General features: G+C 40.9%; 1 protein-coding gene across 12 annotated transcripts in view; it reads right to left on the bottom strand.

The window, feature by feature from the left end:
- PKHD1 (PKHD1 ciliary IPT domain containing fibrocystin/polyductin) overlaps nt 1–19,983 on the bottom strand; it is a 478,342-nt gene that overhangs the window by 235,772 nt on the left and 222,587 nt on the right. For all 12 annotated transcript variants that reach the window (XM_059400266.1, XM_059400267.1, XM_059400265.1 and 9 more), the window contains 3 exons: nt 13,725–13,902; nt 12,160–12,355; nt 1,409–1,474 (listed from right to left, as the gene is read on the bottom strand). In XM_059400266.1, coding sequence (XP_059256249.1) covers nt 1,409–1,474; nt 12,160–12,355; nt 13,725–13,902 — 440 coding nt within the window. The remainder of the gene's footprint in view (nt 1–1,408; nt 1,475–12,159; nt 12,356–13,724; nt 13,903–19,983) is intronic.

Here is a 19,983-nt window from a genome sequence, read left to right as displayed (position 1 = left end):
TGAGGCAATTGGATAGGATAGCCTGTCAGGTTCTTTCCCTTATTAATATTCTATAACTCCCTGAATTTTTCTGTTTATTTAGCATGTTGTCATTGATAGGCCAAATGAAACATCTTCCGATAAAACTGACACCTGCTAACAAGCCCAGGGGGCCGGCCACACACAGTCTCCTTCCAGAGAGTCCTTAATGCAAAACTCTTCCTACTAGGTCCTGAGTGGCACGGCACCTTGACTATACAGCTCATTGAATGAGGACTGGCCACCCATAAATAATGCAGTATCTTCTTAGGGGAACTGGCATGAGAACTACCCCCAACCGATATGTCCTCTATAAATGGCAACTGACCCAACCAACTGGACATTTGAACACAGAACTGTCAGAGAAGAGAGAACTGCAAGATACTTTTCTTGGGAGCAGTTATTTTAAAAGAGATCTATTCATTGATTATTTAGTTAGTCATTTAATCGACATCCCCATGTGACCATAAGGCCCCATGGAGTCAAACATCATTACTCATTGTATCCTCTTGCATCTTGCACGAGAGGCCCTCAATAAATAATGCATCATGAGCCATCTGAAAGAAAGGAGAGATAAAGGACAGGGGGCATAAAGAACAAAATGTATGGTAACCCAGAAACAGTTCTGAAAACAAAGAACCATGTTCTTCCCAGTGCAGTAAGCATGGAGTAGTAGCCATCAGTACATCCAGTTTCTAGCTTTAGTCTAGCACCTTTACTTCATTTACGTATTAATTTAAATGGAGCAGTTAGATCATTTTCTGATTAACATAGGCTCTGCTCTGACATAACACAAAAATGCCACTGGAAATCAAAGGAAAACTTAGCCTTTGGAAAGATTTGTCCCTGACGCCAATGCATAGTTAAATTGGCTCAGGATAAACAAAAACAAACCATGAAATGCATTAGAAGGTGCCTAGGAGTCTTTTAGTCGTGGAGAATTTGACTTTTATGAGTTAGAGAGATTTCACAGAGCCATCTGACTTTTGGGAAGGGTTTGTTTACCCTGATGTCCTGAAATTACTGGGAACAATTAAAGTTTTGAGAGACCCTGAATTTTTCTTTCCATTTGGTAGAGGCCTAATGGCCCATGTGCAGATCTGGACTTCTGTGTGCACATATGGTCCATAATTTATGAAATGTGCTTATTTACATGTTTTAATTCGTACTTCCCGATGTTTTGAAATGCACCCTTCTTATAGCTTTCTTTGAAATGCAGGCACATAGTTCAGCTATAGGGTGAGACAATAGGGAGTTGTTAGGCATGATAGCATTAGGGCTGTTGCCTACCTGCTTATAAACAATTTGATGGAAGCAATCTATAGAACTATTATTGGAGGGAATTCAGCTATACCAGGCACTTCTATTCGGTGGGTGGGTTAATACTCACCTGAAATAGTTGGAGGCACACCTTCCTTTACCTGGAGAGTCACTTGAATGTGGCCTTCACCTGAAACTGAATACAAAAAGCCACAACTTGGATGGGATGCAAAGAGCATCTTAATACAGAAGATAATTATATGTGATAAAGATGGCTTTATGCTAAATCCCCCCCAACCTAACTAAATTTTCAAAATAAAAAAAAATGAAGTTCTTGTTAGTTAGTCTAACAATTGATTTCCAACATTTAATTTTTATTGCTTTTATTTGATTAAACTTAATTGCGGTTAGGGCTCCAAGAGAATTGGCACATAAATAATTAGGGGGGGGAACCCTTTAGCCATATGTTCTTTGGAGGCCAATACTGGTCAGCAGAACACACCTCTTATCCTATTTCCTCTCCATCATTTTGAAGGCTTAGCTTTTAGAATTCATGTGTTTTTCAATAGAGTTCAGATCACCCATGAAATGTATTTGCTTTACCTTTATCCAAACAAATTGTCCTTTTAATGAAGGCTTTCTTCCACCAACCCCCCCCCCTTGCTTTCTCCTCCATCTTCCAAACCAACTGAGCACATTTAAAAGGCCTGGGGTTCATTAATTTTAAGTGTTCAATAAATTAGTGGAAATAATCAAGAGGCCTGATTCTTTCTGATAATGACAATTTGATGTCAGTATAAACCAGTAGATTAAGCTGGAAACATATGCTCCTTTACCAAGAGAGGCTGGCTGCTATCATTAAATAGTGAATGCATCTACAAGGTGATCTCACGCCTGATTAATTAGTAATCAGGTGCGCCAACTCCACTTTTCAGTAACACCTTGTCTCTTATTGGCTAATTACCTTTCTGCCTTATCAGATATCATGTGAGCCAACACCTCTCACCACTGGAGGGCCCAATGCTGTAGCCTTAAGGACTTGTCAAACTCATGTTCTCCATTTGCCTTTCCATGGAACCTAACCCTTTTCCTCCATCATAAGATGGAGGAGACAAGGGTCATTTTTTTCTAATTACAAAGGATAAGCTTCTAAATATTATAAAATAATAACAATATTATTACATATCATCATCATCTCCAAAGGGATCCATGATGAGAACTCCCCTATTCCTCTATTCTTATTTTGATAATTACTCTCATATAATCTTTTCCCATTATAAAAAAGTGGCTTTCCCTTACACTGTGCATATTTTGAGACCAGGTTCAATGATCAACATGTTCTCTATGTGTTCTACTTTATCATGACTTCTGAGGCTTCATTATATTGTTTCTCTATCCTGTTGCATATTTTATCTACTTTTCCATCTCAAGTAAATAAATAAATATAATGCCAGAAGACCAGCGTTTCATCTCTCTCTTTTTTTCTATGATGTCTAATTTACCTTTTTGTGCTCATACTGATATTGGTGATATTTATCCTAAGCTTGCTCTCAACTTAACAAATATTTATCAAGCACCAAATGTGGTAAATTTCAGATTGCATCAGTCATGAGCTCTGTCCCTAAATCTTGGAGGGAGGGACTTTTCTCGTATACCTTAAGGACACAGGACCTTGCTAGACATGTAGACACTTACTATACATGAACTAATCTAGAAATCCTAAATTTATAGGGCTCTATTCAGAATACCAGTACTTGACTGATAATTTCAACCAATTGAGCAAATAGAGGCAGGAAATAACCCTTTTAAAGGAACCAAAAGAAAAAAGAATAAAATGGTCTCAACTGAAAAGAAAAGATGACATCTAAAAGCATGCAAAAGGCTAGCAATGGAGTCCTCTTCCATATGAGACAGGAATAAAATATTATAATAGAATCAAACTCTAAAGAAGGTAAATTAGAAAAAAAAAATCCATGAATCATTTGGAAAGGGTTATTAGTTCATTTAAAGATTTTATATAAATCATCCTTGTTAAGAGCAGCTTCCAAGTAATGGTAGACTTCACTACATCTGTTCCCTCTTCCTTAAGACAGAGCCCCTGGAGTAAAGAGAGTTAAAACATAAAGTCACATGTGACGAAGTCTTTTTCAAAACCATTGTAGTCAGTTTATAATGCCTCGTGCATTATAGCTATCATGGTGATGATTAACCCAGAGACTGAAAAGGCTAACCCCACCACATCCAACCCCCACAACAGACTCTTGCCTTTCCATTGAGGAAGTCACTTCACCCAGGCCCTGTTTTTGGTCAGCCAAGGCCTCCTCGTCAAGGTGCTGTCACATCTGTAACTCTACACTGATGGTTTCTGAACCGTGTGGCCACTGAACTTGTTCAGCCTCTACACACGCACAGATGTCTCCCACCTCCGGGAGAGCCTCTTCCTCAAAACATACATTGAAAGCTACTGTTCCTTTTATTAAAGCAAGTGTGAGAATACCATTCAATCTGAGAAAAGGAGTAGTTTTGGTATCCAGAGAAATGGAGAAAAGTTACCAAAGGCAGGAAAAACTGAAAGAGTCTATTTCCTTCACCACCACTTATTCATGGCCTTCTGCAGGCTGGTTCTGAGATGTGAGGGCGGGTCAGAGGGCTGTTCTTCCCACACACCATTTCCACACCCTCAGACAGGAGCCATGGGGAATCAGGAAGAAGAGTGCAGGTGCTGAATGAAGTCAGTTAATGTTAAGCAAGGTCTAGTATCCAACAGCCTGGGTTTGAATCCTGAGTCTTCCAGTTCCTTGATGTGGGCAACCAACAAGTTCTTCATCATTTCTGAAACCCACCTCCTTCCTGTGAGAAATGGAAATAGTTGTCCTGTCTACCTCATAGCATGATTGGGAAGAAAAGATGAGATATTCCCTCTAACATGTTTAGCACAGTGCTTGGCCCAGAAATGCTAGTCATTACCTACACCGTTATTACAGCATGCTCCTTATTCTAGCAGCCAGTCAACAAAACTCAAAAAATACACTTCTATTCCTTTTACCCTTTTTTACAGCTGTACCTAATCTTGATGGGCCACAATATTCAGAGTTGGAAGCAACTTAACCAGATCTGCTAAAGTTTGCTAAGTGCTTTGACTCTATAAAAGACAGTGTAAATGTTAAGCGTCAGTTCCCCTTTGGACAAACACAAAGAGGGATGAAAATCATTTGAGCATAAAGGTATTGACTCAGGAAGAGTTTAAAAGCCTTACATGAGCTGTGATATTATACATATGTCTTCTCAGTGCTTATGATTTCTGAGTGTGTGTTTGTAATATGAGAGTGGTTAATCTACTTTGTTTATAAATGGAGCCTCATTGCAGTTGATCCTTCCCAGGTTGTGAGAATATCTGGTTGGTCCTCAAAAAGAAAAGAAGCCTTTGGGTAAATTAGAGGCAAATTATTCTGATGGCTGCTATATGACGTAAGGCTGTTATAAACACAGAAAGCTAGGAAAAAGCAAGAAATGTGCCAAGGAGGAAAAAGAGTTACTCAGCCAAATATGATACCAGTGTCTTCCAGAAATTTGTATTGTACCTAGCCAGTTTGGTCCTCACTAGGGCACTAGGGAAGAGAAAAATTAATCCTCCCCTTGAGTAGGTCCATTCTCTCTTGCAGTTTTGAAGGAAGAATTAAGTACCTTTCTATATAATAAATAAATAAATAAAAACAGGTGGCATCTCGACTCCTTTCCTATTTCATTCTTCCCCCATATTCCCATTTGCACTTCACCATTGAGGTTTAGCACATATCCAGACCTCTCATTCAATTCACATTTACACAGTGTGCGTCAGCCGTTGGCTAGACACGGAAAGAATCTGAAACAGCAACTGCTATCTGTGTCTGCAGATTTCTCCCACTCTCTCCCTGTCACACACCTTCTCCCTCGATCTCTGTCTGCCTTGGACCCAGGTTCCTGCTCTGTCTTCATGAGCCAGCTATTGGCTTTGGTCCCCTCTCTCTGCATTGCAGCTTAGCTTGCCTTATCTTCTATGTCTACTGCTTCTCTCAGATCTGTCTCACACACCTATACACTCCTGCTCTGTTTCTCCCTCCCTGTTCAGTGAACTTGATCTCACTCCCCAGAAATCAGCCTTTTTCACATGGCCATTGAGAATTACTGGGAAGCTAATGCTTGATTCACAGGACCATACTTCCATCTGATTCCAGCTTCACAGGGGCGGCCACAGAGCCAGCTTGACCCTCGTAACACAGGACCTTTCAAAGTCCTTCACAGAAGCATTACATGAAAATCCTGTGATCATCATTTAGTCTTCCAGTATCCGCACTAATATTCATTCATGGAAGGGTATAAATTATTTTTTGAGGTATAAGAATTATGAATTCATTCAAGGCACTGACAAATATACCTACATTAACTTCAGTTCTGAGAGTTCAATTAAACCTTGTTAATGAACTCAGAAAACAGTAATGATTGTTATTCTGACTCAGGGGTGTTGACCCCACTTGCACTTCCTGTGAAAAGTGGGGCATCTTTGCAGATTGACAGAACCAGAACTTCCAAGGGAGCGGCCAGGGAACAAGCATTCCAGTTGTTTGTCCAGGAGGCACATTTAAAAAGCCCCAAATTGAGGAATTTTACAACTTTTTCAAGAACGTGATTTGTTCCATAAGAGACTCTTAATCTCATAAAACAAACTGAGGGTTGCTGGGGGAGGGGTGTTGAGGGAGGGGGCTGGGGTTATGGACATTGGGGAGGGTATGTGCTATGGTGAGTGCTGTGAGTGTGTAAACCTGGTGATTCACAGACCTGTACCCCTGGGGCTAATAACACATTATATGTCAATTTTTTAAAAAAAGAATGTGGTTTGTTAATGGAATATTACGCAGCCATCAGAAAGGATGAATACTGACCATTGACACAGGTGGAACTGGAGGGCATTATGCTAAGTGAAATAAGTCAGGCAGAGAGAGACAATTATCATATGGTTTCATTCATATGTGGAACACAAGAAATAGTACAGAGAACCACAGGGCAAGGGAGGGAAAACTGAAGGAGGAGAAATCAGAGAGGAAGACAAATCAAAGAGAATGTAGTTTGTTCTCAAGGGCAGGTGTTCTTAGCAAGTGAGGAAAGAGATCCAGATTTAAAAAAGAGAGAGATCCCTGTGCTCACACGTCTTACTTTTCATCAACTACACCAAAATCTTGCAGACCACGTTTTATTCCCAACATATACACTGGGAGGTGATGATTTTAGTGCCATTAATGTTTTATTTTTATAGCAATGGATGCTAATGTATTTTAGAAAAAGCAACTAGGTCATTAAACCCATAATTATGGATATTATTGCTTACAAAGAAGTTAGGTTTTGAAAATAAGATGCCGTGGGAATTGATTTAAGAAAAATCTTAGGTAAATTATAGAACAGGAGGCATAGCAGGTGACAAGGAGTAAAGCTGGTATTCAAATATCTAAAGTTTAGGAAGCACAGAGCCTTCAATAAGCTCAAGTTTTTTCCGTAAATGGAAGGAAGAAGAACTGGTTTACAAGGGTATATACATAAGTTTGGATTTAAGCAAGCCAAAACACCAGTATACTAGAAAAAGTACTGAGTGAGGGTCAGAAAGGCTGAGTCTGAATGCTGGTTGTACTCGCTGTGCTCCACGTAGGTAGGGTCGGCCGTCAGCATCACTCAGAATTACCTCCTTAGGCAGGGTACTTCCTAGAAAAAATATTTGATCCTGACTTCTAAGTTTTCCTTCCTCCCTTCTTTCCCTTTTTTCTTTATTTCCTTCCTTTTCTTTGCGGGAGAGAAATGGCTTGCCACCAAGAGGTACAATTCGTTTTCCCATCGCCAGGTCCTGTTCCATTCTCTCTTTGCCATAAAGTTTAGCGCAGTTCCCCAAAGTCAATCCTCTAAATTTCTGACAAAAATCCTTGGGGATCTTTGGGGAATGAGTTTTCTATAAGAATGTAAATTAATTTATTAACTAGAATGCTATGGATTGCCTTAGAGGGCCTCAGCATGGGCATGGTGGCAGTTTCGAAGGATTATGATTCTGCTCTGCTTATCAAACCCTCCCCAAATGCTCGGGGCAGCCGGTTGAGTCCTCTCTCCTGCACAGATGCTAGTAGAATTCCTTCCCGAGTAGCTGACCGGGTCTTCTGGACCAGCTGAACGACAGAAGGCTGGAGGCAGCAGCCTGCCCCTACTCCACGCCCTGAGCACTTTGGAGAAAAAGAGAAGCTGCAGGCAGGACCCAAGAGCTCCTGGCCGCAAACTCAGGAGAGCACTCCTTGTTTCCAGGATGTCCCAGGTTAACAGCATCTTTTCCGGGCCTTCTGTGTGACACGACCTGACTTCTTGCAGACAATGAAGTCCATCTGTTCCTCTATCTATGGCCCTCTTGCCCTTGTGGAAGACGGCTCCGGCTTCGTGCCAAACAGCCTGCCTTTATCTTGGTGACTGGGCCATTTGGAGACAGGCACTGGCCAGCCTGGCTAGACACATCTTTTTTTTTCCCCCAGCCGGATCACAAGAAGGTGGTGGGCAGGAGCCTCCGCGCCTCGCAGGCGTTCGCTCAGCTGCCGCCTCGCACAATATCCCGGCTTGGCCGCGTCTCCGAGGCGCGAGCAGGGCTGTGTGAACCCGGGAGGGCAACCGTGAATGGCCCGGCATCTGACATGAATTTATCACCGGCTGCTGGTTGGGTGAAGGAGAAAGCACAGGGAAGGGTCTGTGGGTGTTTAATGCCCCCTGCCACAGCCCAACAGTTTGCCCTCAAGAGCCTTTTCCTGATATAAAAGGACAGGGTCAAAAGTAAGTTGACCCCTGACAGAATGTACAATTATTAGGGGAGGACTGTGCACGAGCAGCTGCTGGAACCCCACTGGCTCCCCATCGGGCTTCCAAGAGTCAGAATATGAATAATCAACTCAAGATTGTTTCCTCCACCCCATCAACCCCCGTCACCACCCCCCCCCAACCTTCTCCTCCTGTGTTGGGCAAGTCCTATTATCTTCCTACAGGAAGGAGCAGAGCCCTCGCTGGCAGCTGCAATAATTGTGTTCCTATTGTGATGAAGACCTCCTCCCAGCCACCCCCCTACAAGTGGCCATTGTGAGGGGAGAGTCAGTGATTATACGCTCCGCCTGATGCTTTGGGGGACCCAGCTGCCTGAGTGCTGACACACGAGCGTGCGTGCGGACGTCCAGGGAGGGGGCCGGTGGAGGTGGAGGCTAGAGGTGGGGGGGGGATCCCGCGTCTGTGAGACGGGACCCGGACACACCAGACCTTTTTCATAAGTCAAGCCCAGAACAAATGAGGCTTTATCAGGCCCCAGTGATGAGGGGGTCTCATCTCCCTTTGAAGTGGGGCTGCGCATGGGGCCCAGCAGCTTTTCCTCCTTTGGACCAAGCAAACATCCTTCTTTTGATATGCTACATGCTCATTATCTCTGCCCCATTTAATGATTTTTGATTGAAGGGTGGCGGCTGGGATGCCAAGAAGATCGTTAGAGAGGCTCCGTCCAGCCAAGCCTGCAAGAAAGGCTTTCCTTGTGCCCGGGCCTACATTTGGAATTTCTTAACAGTGTGCGCTTGTTCTTAGAGGCAGATAAGGGCTGAGCGTGAAATTCTTAATTAAGCAATAAATAGAGAGTGGGGTGTCAGCAGATGTAGCCAGTAGCCATGGCAACGGGAATCACATGGGCAAGAGAGCTGAGACTAGATGTAGGCCTCGGGCCTAGGCCTGACTGACAGCTGAAGAATCCTACAAAGCTTGTAAACCAGATTAATTAGCTGACTAATTATTTCATAGCGTTAATGTAACTAAAAAATAAAAATAGTTAACCATGAACTGAAACATCCCTGAAAAAAAAAAAAAAAAAAAAGACAGCAGGGAAAGAGGCAGTGAGTGGGGAAGGCAGAGGCAGAAGCCGCTACCAGTTAATCAAATTGCATAAACAGAAAAATGGGCTCGCTGGATTTGACTCCGACTCAGAAAATATAAAAGAACACTTGTCCTGCAGTCTTGCCCGTTCCCAAGCATGGTGTCGAAAGTTACAGGGTGCAACTGGCACTCGTGATCACTTCTCACATCAAACGCTGCTCCTCCTGGGTCAAAGGAGATCACAGGAGTCCTTAGCTGTGGTTGGCTCTGCCGGTGGCTTCTTAGGCAAAATTCTCAGGGGCTTCCAAAAGGCAACCTGAACCAATCCTCTTAAGATATTTTTAAATGAGCGAGATGATCATATTCTGTGGGCAACAACTGCTTCCGTGGTATTACATTTCGGTCATGGAAACCATGTATCCTATATGTCATGTTATCACGAACCTCAGTTATCTTACAAAATCCAGTCAAGGAAAATAGAAGGAGACCCTTTTGGAAAGGTTAGAACATGCACATTAAGTTCAAGGCATGTGACGTTGTTCATCTTCTGAGGGGGGAAAAAGAACAGATCTAGAGAAATAATCTACTGGAAAACCGTGCAATAAAGTAACAGGGCATACTAATCCCATTTGAAGATATTTCGGGGTTTTGTACCACAGTTCCAAGAGATAAGTGGGTATTCTTAACCTTGTGGTAGAGATGAAGTCACTGAGGCATGGAACATTTATAATTCCATGCCCCAGGTGAAAAAGTCAGCCAGCCACCGATTAAAACCTAAACTTTAAGCTCTGGCCATGAACTTTCCAAAAGAACCTGCATCCCATAAAGACATTTGCTAAACAAACAAACAAACAAACAAAAAAGACAAAACTTGCCTTGGTAGAGAAGAGGAATACTCTCAAAACATTATATGTATAGGATTTTTTTCTTTGTCACTGGGGATCAGTGAGAAGTTTTCTCTCACAACCCTACCTAGCATCCCCCTCACACACACACCCAATTTGGTCAGTGATCAATGATTATTTAGTGGGCAGCACACTCTAGTGGGGAGATCCAGAGCCAGGAGCTAGAATGCCTGGGTTCTGGTTTTTTTTTTCCTTCTCAGGGGGGATCTAAGATAAGTCAGGTATCTTCAATCCCACACAAAGTAGCCAAATGGAGGAAACAGAGATAATTGTGATTTTGGTTGAAACTTCCTATCCTGGGGGATGTGGTAAGGTTGTAAACAAACAATACAAAAAAGATGGTCCACTTAGAAGTGGTCAACAAATTAATGAAACACAGCCAATTACCAGTGAAGCGACACTCTGAACGAAAAGCCAGCCAGTAATAGGAGAAGGGTCTCTCCATCCTCCATCCCTGAAAGTCTGGCAGGAAATTCAATGGCCCTGAAAGAAGTCAAGCAGTCTCCCTACGATAAAAATGAAACTTCTGTATACACAGCTCTCCCATTTTTTTTTTTTTAAATCTCAGGACTATGTCCACATAGACTGTGAGGTCTTGACTTACGTTCTTTTCTTAGAGTAAATGTATTTTATGTAAATTACCTTAGTAGCAAATTTATAAAGTCACATGGTCAAAAAAAGACAATTAAGTGAAAGTAACAAACTAATCAATATGTAGAATGCAGGGCAGAGAGCTAGAACTCAACAGCTGGGGTCCAGTTGGGGTACCCACTGCAACTACCTCACTATCATAATGACATTATGAGCCTTCCCAGGGATGTTGTAAACCTGACACAGAGTATATCCAAAACCATAACCAAATTTACCCAGTCCAACACAACTGCATGGGGTATCACCATCGAGGAGCAATGCAAGCCTCGGTTTCCCCTGAATCCTCACGTCCTCACTGTACCAGTCCAGGAATGAGCCACCTACCTACCCCATTCACTCAGATACTGGAGACACAAATGACCTCAGAAGCCAGTACATGGAGCACTGGGACTCGTCTTGAGGAACAAGGGTCTCCAAGTTCATTAAACAGCAAACCAACCCTCTGATTTCCTGATCCTTTTCCAACTCCTCTTATCTAAAGGCAGAGATAGTAGGACATTCTGATACAAAGAATGATTTCAATTAATAAAGGCTATCTGCCTAATAAAAATGTTGTATACTGAAAAATGCATCTATATCATATATATGCTCATCTATACCTACAGATGTACATCTATATATAAATACACAAATTTAGATAGATATGCATTTCTAACATATATGTGTGTAAATAGTATAAAGTATAAAGAGTAAAACTTGCTATTATTCAATAAATAATGATAACAAAGGGGAAGAAAATCTGTAGCTGTATGACTTGATTTTTTTTTCTTTATGTGACAAATGTTCCTTTACCATGCTTAGCTCATGCAGCCATTTAAGTCAGGTTGAAGTTCATGAACGAAATCATACCAATGGACAAGACAGGCTCTTCACAAGCATGCCAAGTAATAGGAGAACAATTTGAAATTAAAATTTTGTTCTAGGATATATATCAAGTGAACAGTCAGAGTTAATGATACCTCTTGGTTTTTACCTAATAGCTGCATTTGGCTCTAGCAGCAAAAACAGTCTCAGGATTTTTGTCCATCCTAAGTTTTTATAATTTTAGGTTACCTTTGTGGTTGATCAAGTCAGAAATAAAATTTGAATGGTACGATTCAGTGCAAATAAAATATAAAACAATCCATTTGGCAAAGACGCAGCAATACCAGGGAATTACCATATTTTCCTCTCCAGTGCTATTAAAATTTCATAATTGCAGGGCTCTGGTGTGGATCAGGCTCAGGTGACATACGGCTGGCACAAGGGAGAGGGACAAGGAACTCAGGACAACTGCCCAGGCAGTCTGATTTCAGAGCCCAACCATTTATTCGTAATCACACACCTCTCCCCTTCAGGTCCTCATCACTTCATAGCACAAATGTTTGGAATTCAAGAGTTAATGGTGGCTTCCAACTATTCAACATTCTCATCCAATTATACTTACCCAGATAGGTGAGTTGCCTCAACTGGGTATTGAAGAACCAGTCACAGCCTTGGTCCCGACCAGGTGATGGCAGAGATGGAAGGGACCGCCCCACCTGATTCCCACACCTTACATGGATGTCAGGGTAAGGCCACAGGACCGTGTGCACCAGCAGGAGGTAGTTCCCAGGAATAAAGCTGCCAAACGTTGCTGAGTACTTGGAGTGGGAGAATAAAACAATAATTCTCATTGAGTAAAGAAAGCTTTTGCCCGAAAAGAGCTACAAAGAATGTAGATGGAGTACTTTAGAAATATGGCAGTTCACACCAGACTACTCTTCTTGTAGGAAATGGGCTTACTAAATCCACTCCCTGATAAATTCATAACCACACCTCCAGAATCATAGAACGTGAGGACTCAAAGACTCCATTGGTTTCTCTTGTTTAACAACCTCGAGTAACAGAGGAGAAAACCCAGATGAGTAAGTTGACTTGTCCCAGTTCAAGCAGCTAGGAGGGCCAGAGCCAGATCTGAAATTCTTTTTCCATTTTTTCCCATAATTCAAAGAGGCAGGCAATGACAGGAAGTCCATCCATTTGTAACAGTAATAGCAGCCCTGTTGGAGCATTGGTTACATGCTCAAGTTCTATTCATAGCAAAGCATTCCATCCTCCAAAGATTCCCTGGGATTTTTACTATCACTGCCCCAATTTTACAGACAAGGAAGCTGAGGCAGGCGGAAGTTCAGTAACTTGCCCCACACCACAAAGCAGGGGAGTACTGAGCCAAGGTAGACACTAAGGTCTCCACCTCTACTGTCATCATTCTGATGACTTCACCTTAAAAACTCCCCCAATTCTCATGGGAACCTCAAGGGAAGGAAAGAACTCTCCTTTCTGAGAAGGGTAGTTGAGAGGGTCGAGGGAGCTTCTGCCTTGAACTATATCACACCTACGACCCATTCTCATGACTTTAAGGAGAATGTGAAGGAAGAAAGAAATGCATTAAAAGGAAGAGGAGAAGCTTGAATAAATCCACTGGCTTGTCTCCCCCCACCCCCAATAAAATGCACCCACTTTCCACATGGCCGTTCCTATATTCAGGGCCCCTAACCATTTGACTCCAACCGATTCCAATGAAGGTCCAGACCTTTATTTGCAAGTTAATTTTTGACCACAAGGTGGCAGTATGCAATGTAAAAATGCTTTGTTAAGATATTTTCTCTGGCTACAAACACTTTTCTAAGGGTTAAGTTGGTCCTTAACCCACAATCTAATAATGTAATTCTGTAGAATGCTTAGAAGGTATTTTTCATTGTATTAATAAATTAAAATTTCAGGCAGAACAACTGTGTTATTCAAGACAAAATTCAGATTCTAAAATTTCCTAGTTAAAAAAAAAAAAACTAAAATAAAAATAACCGTCATAACTTATATTCAGATTACATTCATCGGACCAAAATGTTGTGGCAGTTTTCTTTATCAGCACCAGAAGATGCTAATTCCTGCAAATTGCTATTTCACAGGTGGAAAGATAAGAGCTCCTGGGGAAAAAGATCATAGCTGTGAATGAATTCCTGGGGTTACCTGCAGAGAACTGTTGATCCAAGGGGTGTCAAACTGCAGTGAGTAAGTCTCTTGATCCAAGAGCAGAGCCATCCAGCCATAAAGGTTAGACAGTGTGTCATGTACATAATTGACAGTGGTTGTCTTATTTCTGCTGTCAGTCATGGTTAAATCATAAGAAACATCAGGAACATTAGCTCTAGGGTGATTTAAAAAGAAAAAAAAATATGGGTGGTAAGTTACTTGACTATTTTGGATCTAATCCACTCCTCTGCCATCCATGGTAAGTCATTTTCTCTTCTTTCCATCTATGTCTTGGGCCATCTTGTCTGTGTGTCTATAGCGTTTTAGCAATCACTGTGTGGGTCAAACAGCCCACGTGGTAAGATGTCATTGGATCATTTGTCATTCCACTGATCTGGTGGGTTGAAGGTAGTAACTCTGAGATCTGAGACTATAGATAAATGCCATCTTAACGAGTTCATACAGGCCAGGACTATCTACTACTATTTTAATAAAGAAATGTCCATGTCTGGAATTTTGCCATAGACCAATTTTATCAACATCAGAAAACATATTATGGGAAGCAAAGACTGACACCAAGAACTAATATGTCTAGACTCTCAGAAGCCCACCCTCAACAGTCAGGCAGAAATGACTTCAGCGGCCTTCCCTAGAATGAGGAGGTAACCTGGCTCCTCTTCCGCCCAGCACTCACTCCTACCACCACACCTGGTATCAGCATTTTTGTTTATTAGCATAGATTGTGAGATTTTTGAGTTAGAAATATTTTGTGCCTTCTGCTCTCCTCTACCCTGGCATAGGAACAGCATATAGTGGGCACTCCTACCATGTTTGTTCTGTGAAGGATGAACTCTCTCTCAAACAGCTGGTGCCCATTTCCTCATTTATGGAACACATTTCTAGAAGTGCATTTTAGCAAATGAGGAAACTGAGGCAGAGAATGACAAAAGCATGGTGTGAATGTCATAGGACAGAACTTGAAATGTATTAATTTCCACAAATTACATAACCCACCCCAGAAAGTGATTTTTAAGACTTCACTAGAACAAACAGATTTAGCCACATGCTAAGACCCTAAAAGAAAGTCAAAGTAGACAGAAAATAAAAGACCAAAAAAAAAAAAAAAATCAATACACATTATGTCCTTCCCCCTTTGGTTTGGTTTTCCTGAGAATCTTTAACTGTGGCATTTTGCTGCAGGCAGATAATTAAATTCTCAAAGTAGAGGGAAATGAGAGGAAGGAGGATGTTGGATTTTCAAAGTGAGGTGTGGCATGAGCATATCCAAAGCCAATTTACAATCCAGTGCATTTTATAAAAAAGGAAATGGTTTTTAGCATGAAATTCTTGGGCACTATGGTCCAATGGGCAAAAACTGGAAATCTGTATCTGCATACACGAGGTAGATGCATTTGGGTAAATTACTGACCCTCTTTAAGCTTTCATTTCCTTTTTCAAAAAATAGAGGTAAATAGTATGTATCTTACATGCATGTAAAACTGTGAAATTCAGTAACCATACCAAGCCCAGTTAACATCTATCCACAGCTCATTTAAGAACAAACCTCAAGGGGTGCCTAGATGGCTCAGTAGGTTAAGCATCTGACTCTGGGTTTTGGCTCAGGTCATGATCTCATGAGTCCTGAGATCTAGCCCAGAATTGATTTCTGTGCTCAGTAGTGAGTCTGCTTGAGATTCTCTCTGCACCTCCCCCAACTCACACATTCTCTCTTTCTCAAATAAATAAATAAATCTTAAATAAATTAAAAAAATAAAAGGGAACAGACCTCAGATATGCCAGATTTGCCATTCTGTACTATTTATTTTAATGTTTACAGTTTATCCACGATATTTGGTCATTTAACACACACTCAAAACCCTTGGTACAAATACAGTATTTGATACAAGCCTCTTGTAAGAATACATGCATTTCTTCCATTCATTAATTAATAAAATGAAAGGAATGAAAAAATCTTCAGGTCATTTGGGAATTAAAGAAAAAAAAAAAAAAGCCTATTCTTTTCCCAGATTTCTTGATGCAACATTAACTTAACCTTTAGAAACTCTGGGATGGGATACTTTCTCTAATTAGGCTTGGGATATTTTTGCGTTTTTCATATGTGTATCAGGATTTACACTGGAACTAAAGAACAATCCTAAACTCATATTCTTAGAGCCAGATGGACATGAGGGTTATCTGTTCCAAATTCCAATCCACTATAGGAATTCCCTCCACATTTCAACCTGTCTCTTCTTCCAGTTATGGGATGCCACATAGAAGACCACTCACACAGAAGACCATTGCATTTATGGAGCTTATTTTTACATTTGAATTTTTAGACAATCATTAGAAAGAGAAATTTTCTTCCTTGTATTTTCTATCCATTTGTCCTCAGTCATCATGGTTCCCTTTTCCTCCAACTAAAACCACACGTCCCAGAGTCCCAGGAGATGATCCAGCACAATTTGGCCCAACTGATAAATTTTAAAATTAGCCTTCCAAGAAATAAATGCAAAACAAACATGTTAAAAAAAGATAAAGTTGGAACCAAGAAATACCAAAGAGGTCAATGGGTTGGCTAGCATTAGGTATCTCAATCAGTACGTGAAGTGGGACTCCTCAAAGTTCAGGGAATGAGTATTTCAGATCCTGAAAGTATATCCTATCAGTTTTCACAGAAATATATGGGCCCAGGAAAATGAATCACAAGAACTAAATCCAGGAGAGACTCATAGATAAATCAAAATTCCCATTTAAAAATTCACAGTAAGAAATAGAGCTGCCGGGCGCCTGGGTGGCTCAGTGGGTTAAGCCGCTGCCTTCGGCTCAGGTCATGATCTCAGGGTCCTGGGATCAAGTCCCGCATCGGGCTCTCTGCTCAGGAGGAGCCTGCTTCCCCTCCTTCTCTCTCTGCCTGCCTCTCTGCCTACTTGTGATCTCTCTCTCTCTGTCAAATAAATAAATAAATCTTTAAAAAAAAAAAAAAAAAGAAAAGAAATAGAGCTGCCTTTTGCATAGCAGGTAATTGTAACTATTTGTTGAATGAATGAGTGTCAAAATGGATGAATACACTCCAAACTCATACTTGGAGATGTTTTTCCCCAACAGGGAGTCTACGTGGAAAACCCACATGAGGGTCAGGAGATTTCTTATAAACTTATCAATTGAAGAAGATAACCAATTTGATCATAAGTTATCAGAGCCTGATACACTCAACCATCATATCAATAGGATATTTGTCATGAAGACTTCAACATTTATATATAAAGGTCAGAAAACCTCTCCTGGACACATATAAGCAATCTATACTACTAATGAGCCCTGGTTTAAAAAATGCTAAGGAAAAAATTAAAATGTAAAAAATGCTAAGCTTTCCTTATGAACTGTTATTTTTTTAATCCCTATGAAGTATTCTCAATTAAATCACTTTCACATTTTTTTAAATATAGACCAAAAGATGTATTCAAATCCATCTGTCTACATTTTTTCCTCCAACCTATATTTTGTCACTTACATTGCCTTAGCAATCTGTTTGTCACTCTTTCAAGCTATCATACATGCCATCTTGAAAACTATGAAAATATTACCTCAGTATGTCACAATACAATCAACTGGATAGATAGTCCCAGAAATGCTCCTTAATTTCATCAGTGTGGCCCCAAGAATCCTCCAGGTCATTTTGACTAGACTTCATTGTTTCTCAAATTTCTATCAGCTTATAAATCAATTTTTAGGGTACAAATTCTCCTGGGTTCAGTTTCTATGTATTGTTGACTTCAATTATTGAAGGAGCCATTTTTTCAGACCATATGCCTCAGTTCCTAAAAGCTCTTATAAACATGACCCCCTCTTCGTATATTGTAAAACCACCTAATGCTAACTTCATTCAGTTCTATTAGTCTCCGAGACTATGATTATCTTCCTTTTGAAGCCCTTCATCTTCCAAGCAGAATCCAGTGATCTGATGTTAACCCCCGATCAACCAGAGACCCACCATAGCACATTATGATCCTAACTTATCCTTTCTTCTTCCTTCTGCATGCATTGCCCTGACCCTATGAAGCCATCCTATCCATGTCAACTAAGGTTTATGTGGGATGCAGTTTTACAGGTCTTCATGTGCAGCACCAGCTTTGTGTAATTCAATCCCAGTAGAGAAGGAGGTTATCAAAGAGGCCTTCATTACAGCTGGTAGTGGAAAAGGTGCATTCTGGAAAGAAAATTAAAATGTAAAAGACCCATGTCCCCGTAGGCAAGATGCCTTGTGCTGACCATCACCGGGGGCCAAAAATCCAAAGTCAAATCAACTCTTCTCCTTCTAGGCCAACTGCCAGCAGTGACAATGGTGGGCTCTTCTGAAAAGTACCAAAAGAACATCAAGTCTCGAAGAACACCATGAAGAGAATTTACCAACCATAATGACTACAATTTTCGCTTGCCCTAAATAGCCACCAATTTCCCTGTGCCCTAAATAGCCACCAATCTCCCTCTCTTTACTGTTAATGAAGCAAAGGAGCACAAAAGTATTTCTAATTTGGAGGAGCCAAGGGAGTCTGCATGGGCCATTAGCAGCAGAGAGCTTCATTACTAGGGGAAGAAGTCTCTCCCTGAACTTCTCATGGCTTTATGTGCAAGAAGTCAGGAGGCAACCAGTCCATTTTAAATGTTAACCCTTCCCTCTGCATCAGCAAGAGCTCTGTAGATAATCAAAAAGACAGAAAGACACAAGCCTTTCCTTTTCTTTCCCTGTTCAAGGGGGTGCCTTAATTTTTTTATTTATTTATTTTTTTAATAACTGAGCTTGTTTTTAGTTAAGGGAGGTTTTCCTTCAGAAAGACAACATTATCACTTGATAAAACTTCTTAGCCTAAGTATCAATTTAAGATACCAGTTGCATAAATAGTTATGTAATTTAGTGCCCATATACTGTGTGGAACTTTTGAATGCATACTGCCCACAAAGGATTTGTTAGGCAATCAACAATACCAATGAGAACAAATATTAACTCCCTGGTTTGTGTTTACCATTAGCTTACTTTTCCTGAGGGTCCATATCTCTGTGCATTAAGACAAACATTGCATTGAGCTCTAAATGCTCTCAATTCAGAACAATTGTGAAATAAACCCTTTATAATTACACATCTCCTAAGCCAAACACATCCTAATAACTAGCTTTAAATGCTGTTACATTTCCAGAATATTAGTGCTTACTGCCGTCACTCTCCTCTTTTACTGCACAAAGAGGACGGAATCAGAATTTCAAGCACAGCCAACAAATTTTTGTGGCACAGCCTCACTCAAACAACCTTTAAAATACCATGTGCTCATAACAAGTCCTTGTTAGAAAACCATAATCTTCCCTCTGACCTGCCACCGGCCGGTACTATTTTCTATGTATCAATAATTTTTATGTCTCCTTATTGCTTAAGGAACTCTTATAAATACTTCTCCTTCTGAGTAAGACACCTAAAAAGAGGAAGAAATCCACGACACTCAGTCTTTCCCCCAAATTTCTAACAATCCTTAAATTCATGTACAAAACAGAACTGGTAAGCAGAGAGGAAGACATATGATTTAATAATCCTTGTGTTTCTGACAGGCACACCCACACATCATTCCCCCCCATGACTTAGCAGGTATCTCTCTCTGTGTTTATCTTTGTTCAGAGTTGGGTAAAGCAATAATAATTTATTGTAGAGAAGTGCCAGAGCCAACCTAGCATCTCCTCAAAGATGGGGGTCTATAATTTTGGCAGTACACTTGGGACAATACTTCTGGATTATTATATCTGAATCCATGAAGAGAAGCAATTGATGTCTAATGTCTGACCTAAGATAATCCTTTATACATGACTGTATCTCTTCCTCTTGATCTGTTGAATCCAGCTGAATGACTACTTCAGAACATGAGAATCTCACCATTGCAGTTGTGCCCTCAGAAGGCAAACAACTACATCTTAGGGATACTGAAAAACAATTTTATGCATCAGGCAGGGAGTTAGATTAAGAAACACATCTTCCGGGGTGCCTGGGTGGCTCAGTGGGTTAAGCCTCTGCCTTCAGCTCAGGTCATGATCTCAGGGTCCTGAGTTAAGCGCCACATCGGGCTCTCTGCTTAGCGGGAGCCTGCTTCCCCCTCTCCCTCTGCCTGCCCCTCTGCCTACTTGTGATCTCTCTCTGTCAAATAAATAAATTAAATCTTAAAAAAGAAAGAAAGAAAGAAAGAAAGAAAGAAAGAAAGAAAGAAAGAAAGAAAGA

This window comes from Mustela nigripes, chromosome 5 (assembly GCF_022355385.1).
Source record: "Mustela nigripes isolate SB6536 chromosome 5, MUSNIG.SB6536, whole genome shotgun sequence".
In the NCBI taxonomy this organism is placed as follows: domain Eukaryota; kingdom Metazoa; phylum Chordata; class Mammalia; order Carnivora; family Mustelidae; genus Mustela; species Mustela nigripes.
This window is presented reverse-complemented; position numbering and strand designations above follow the sequence as displayed.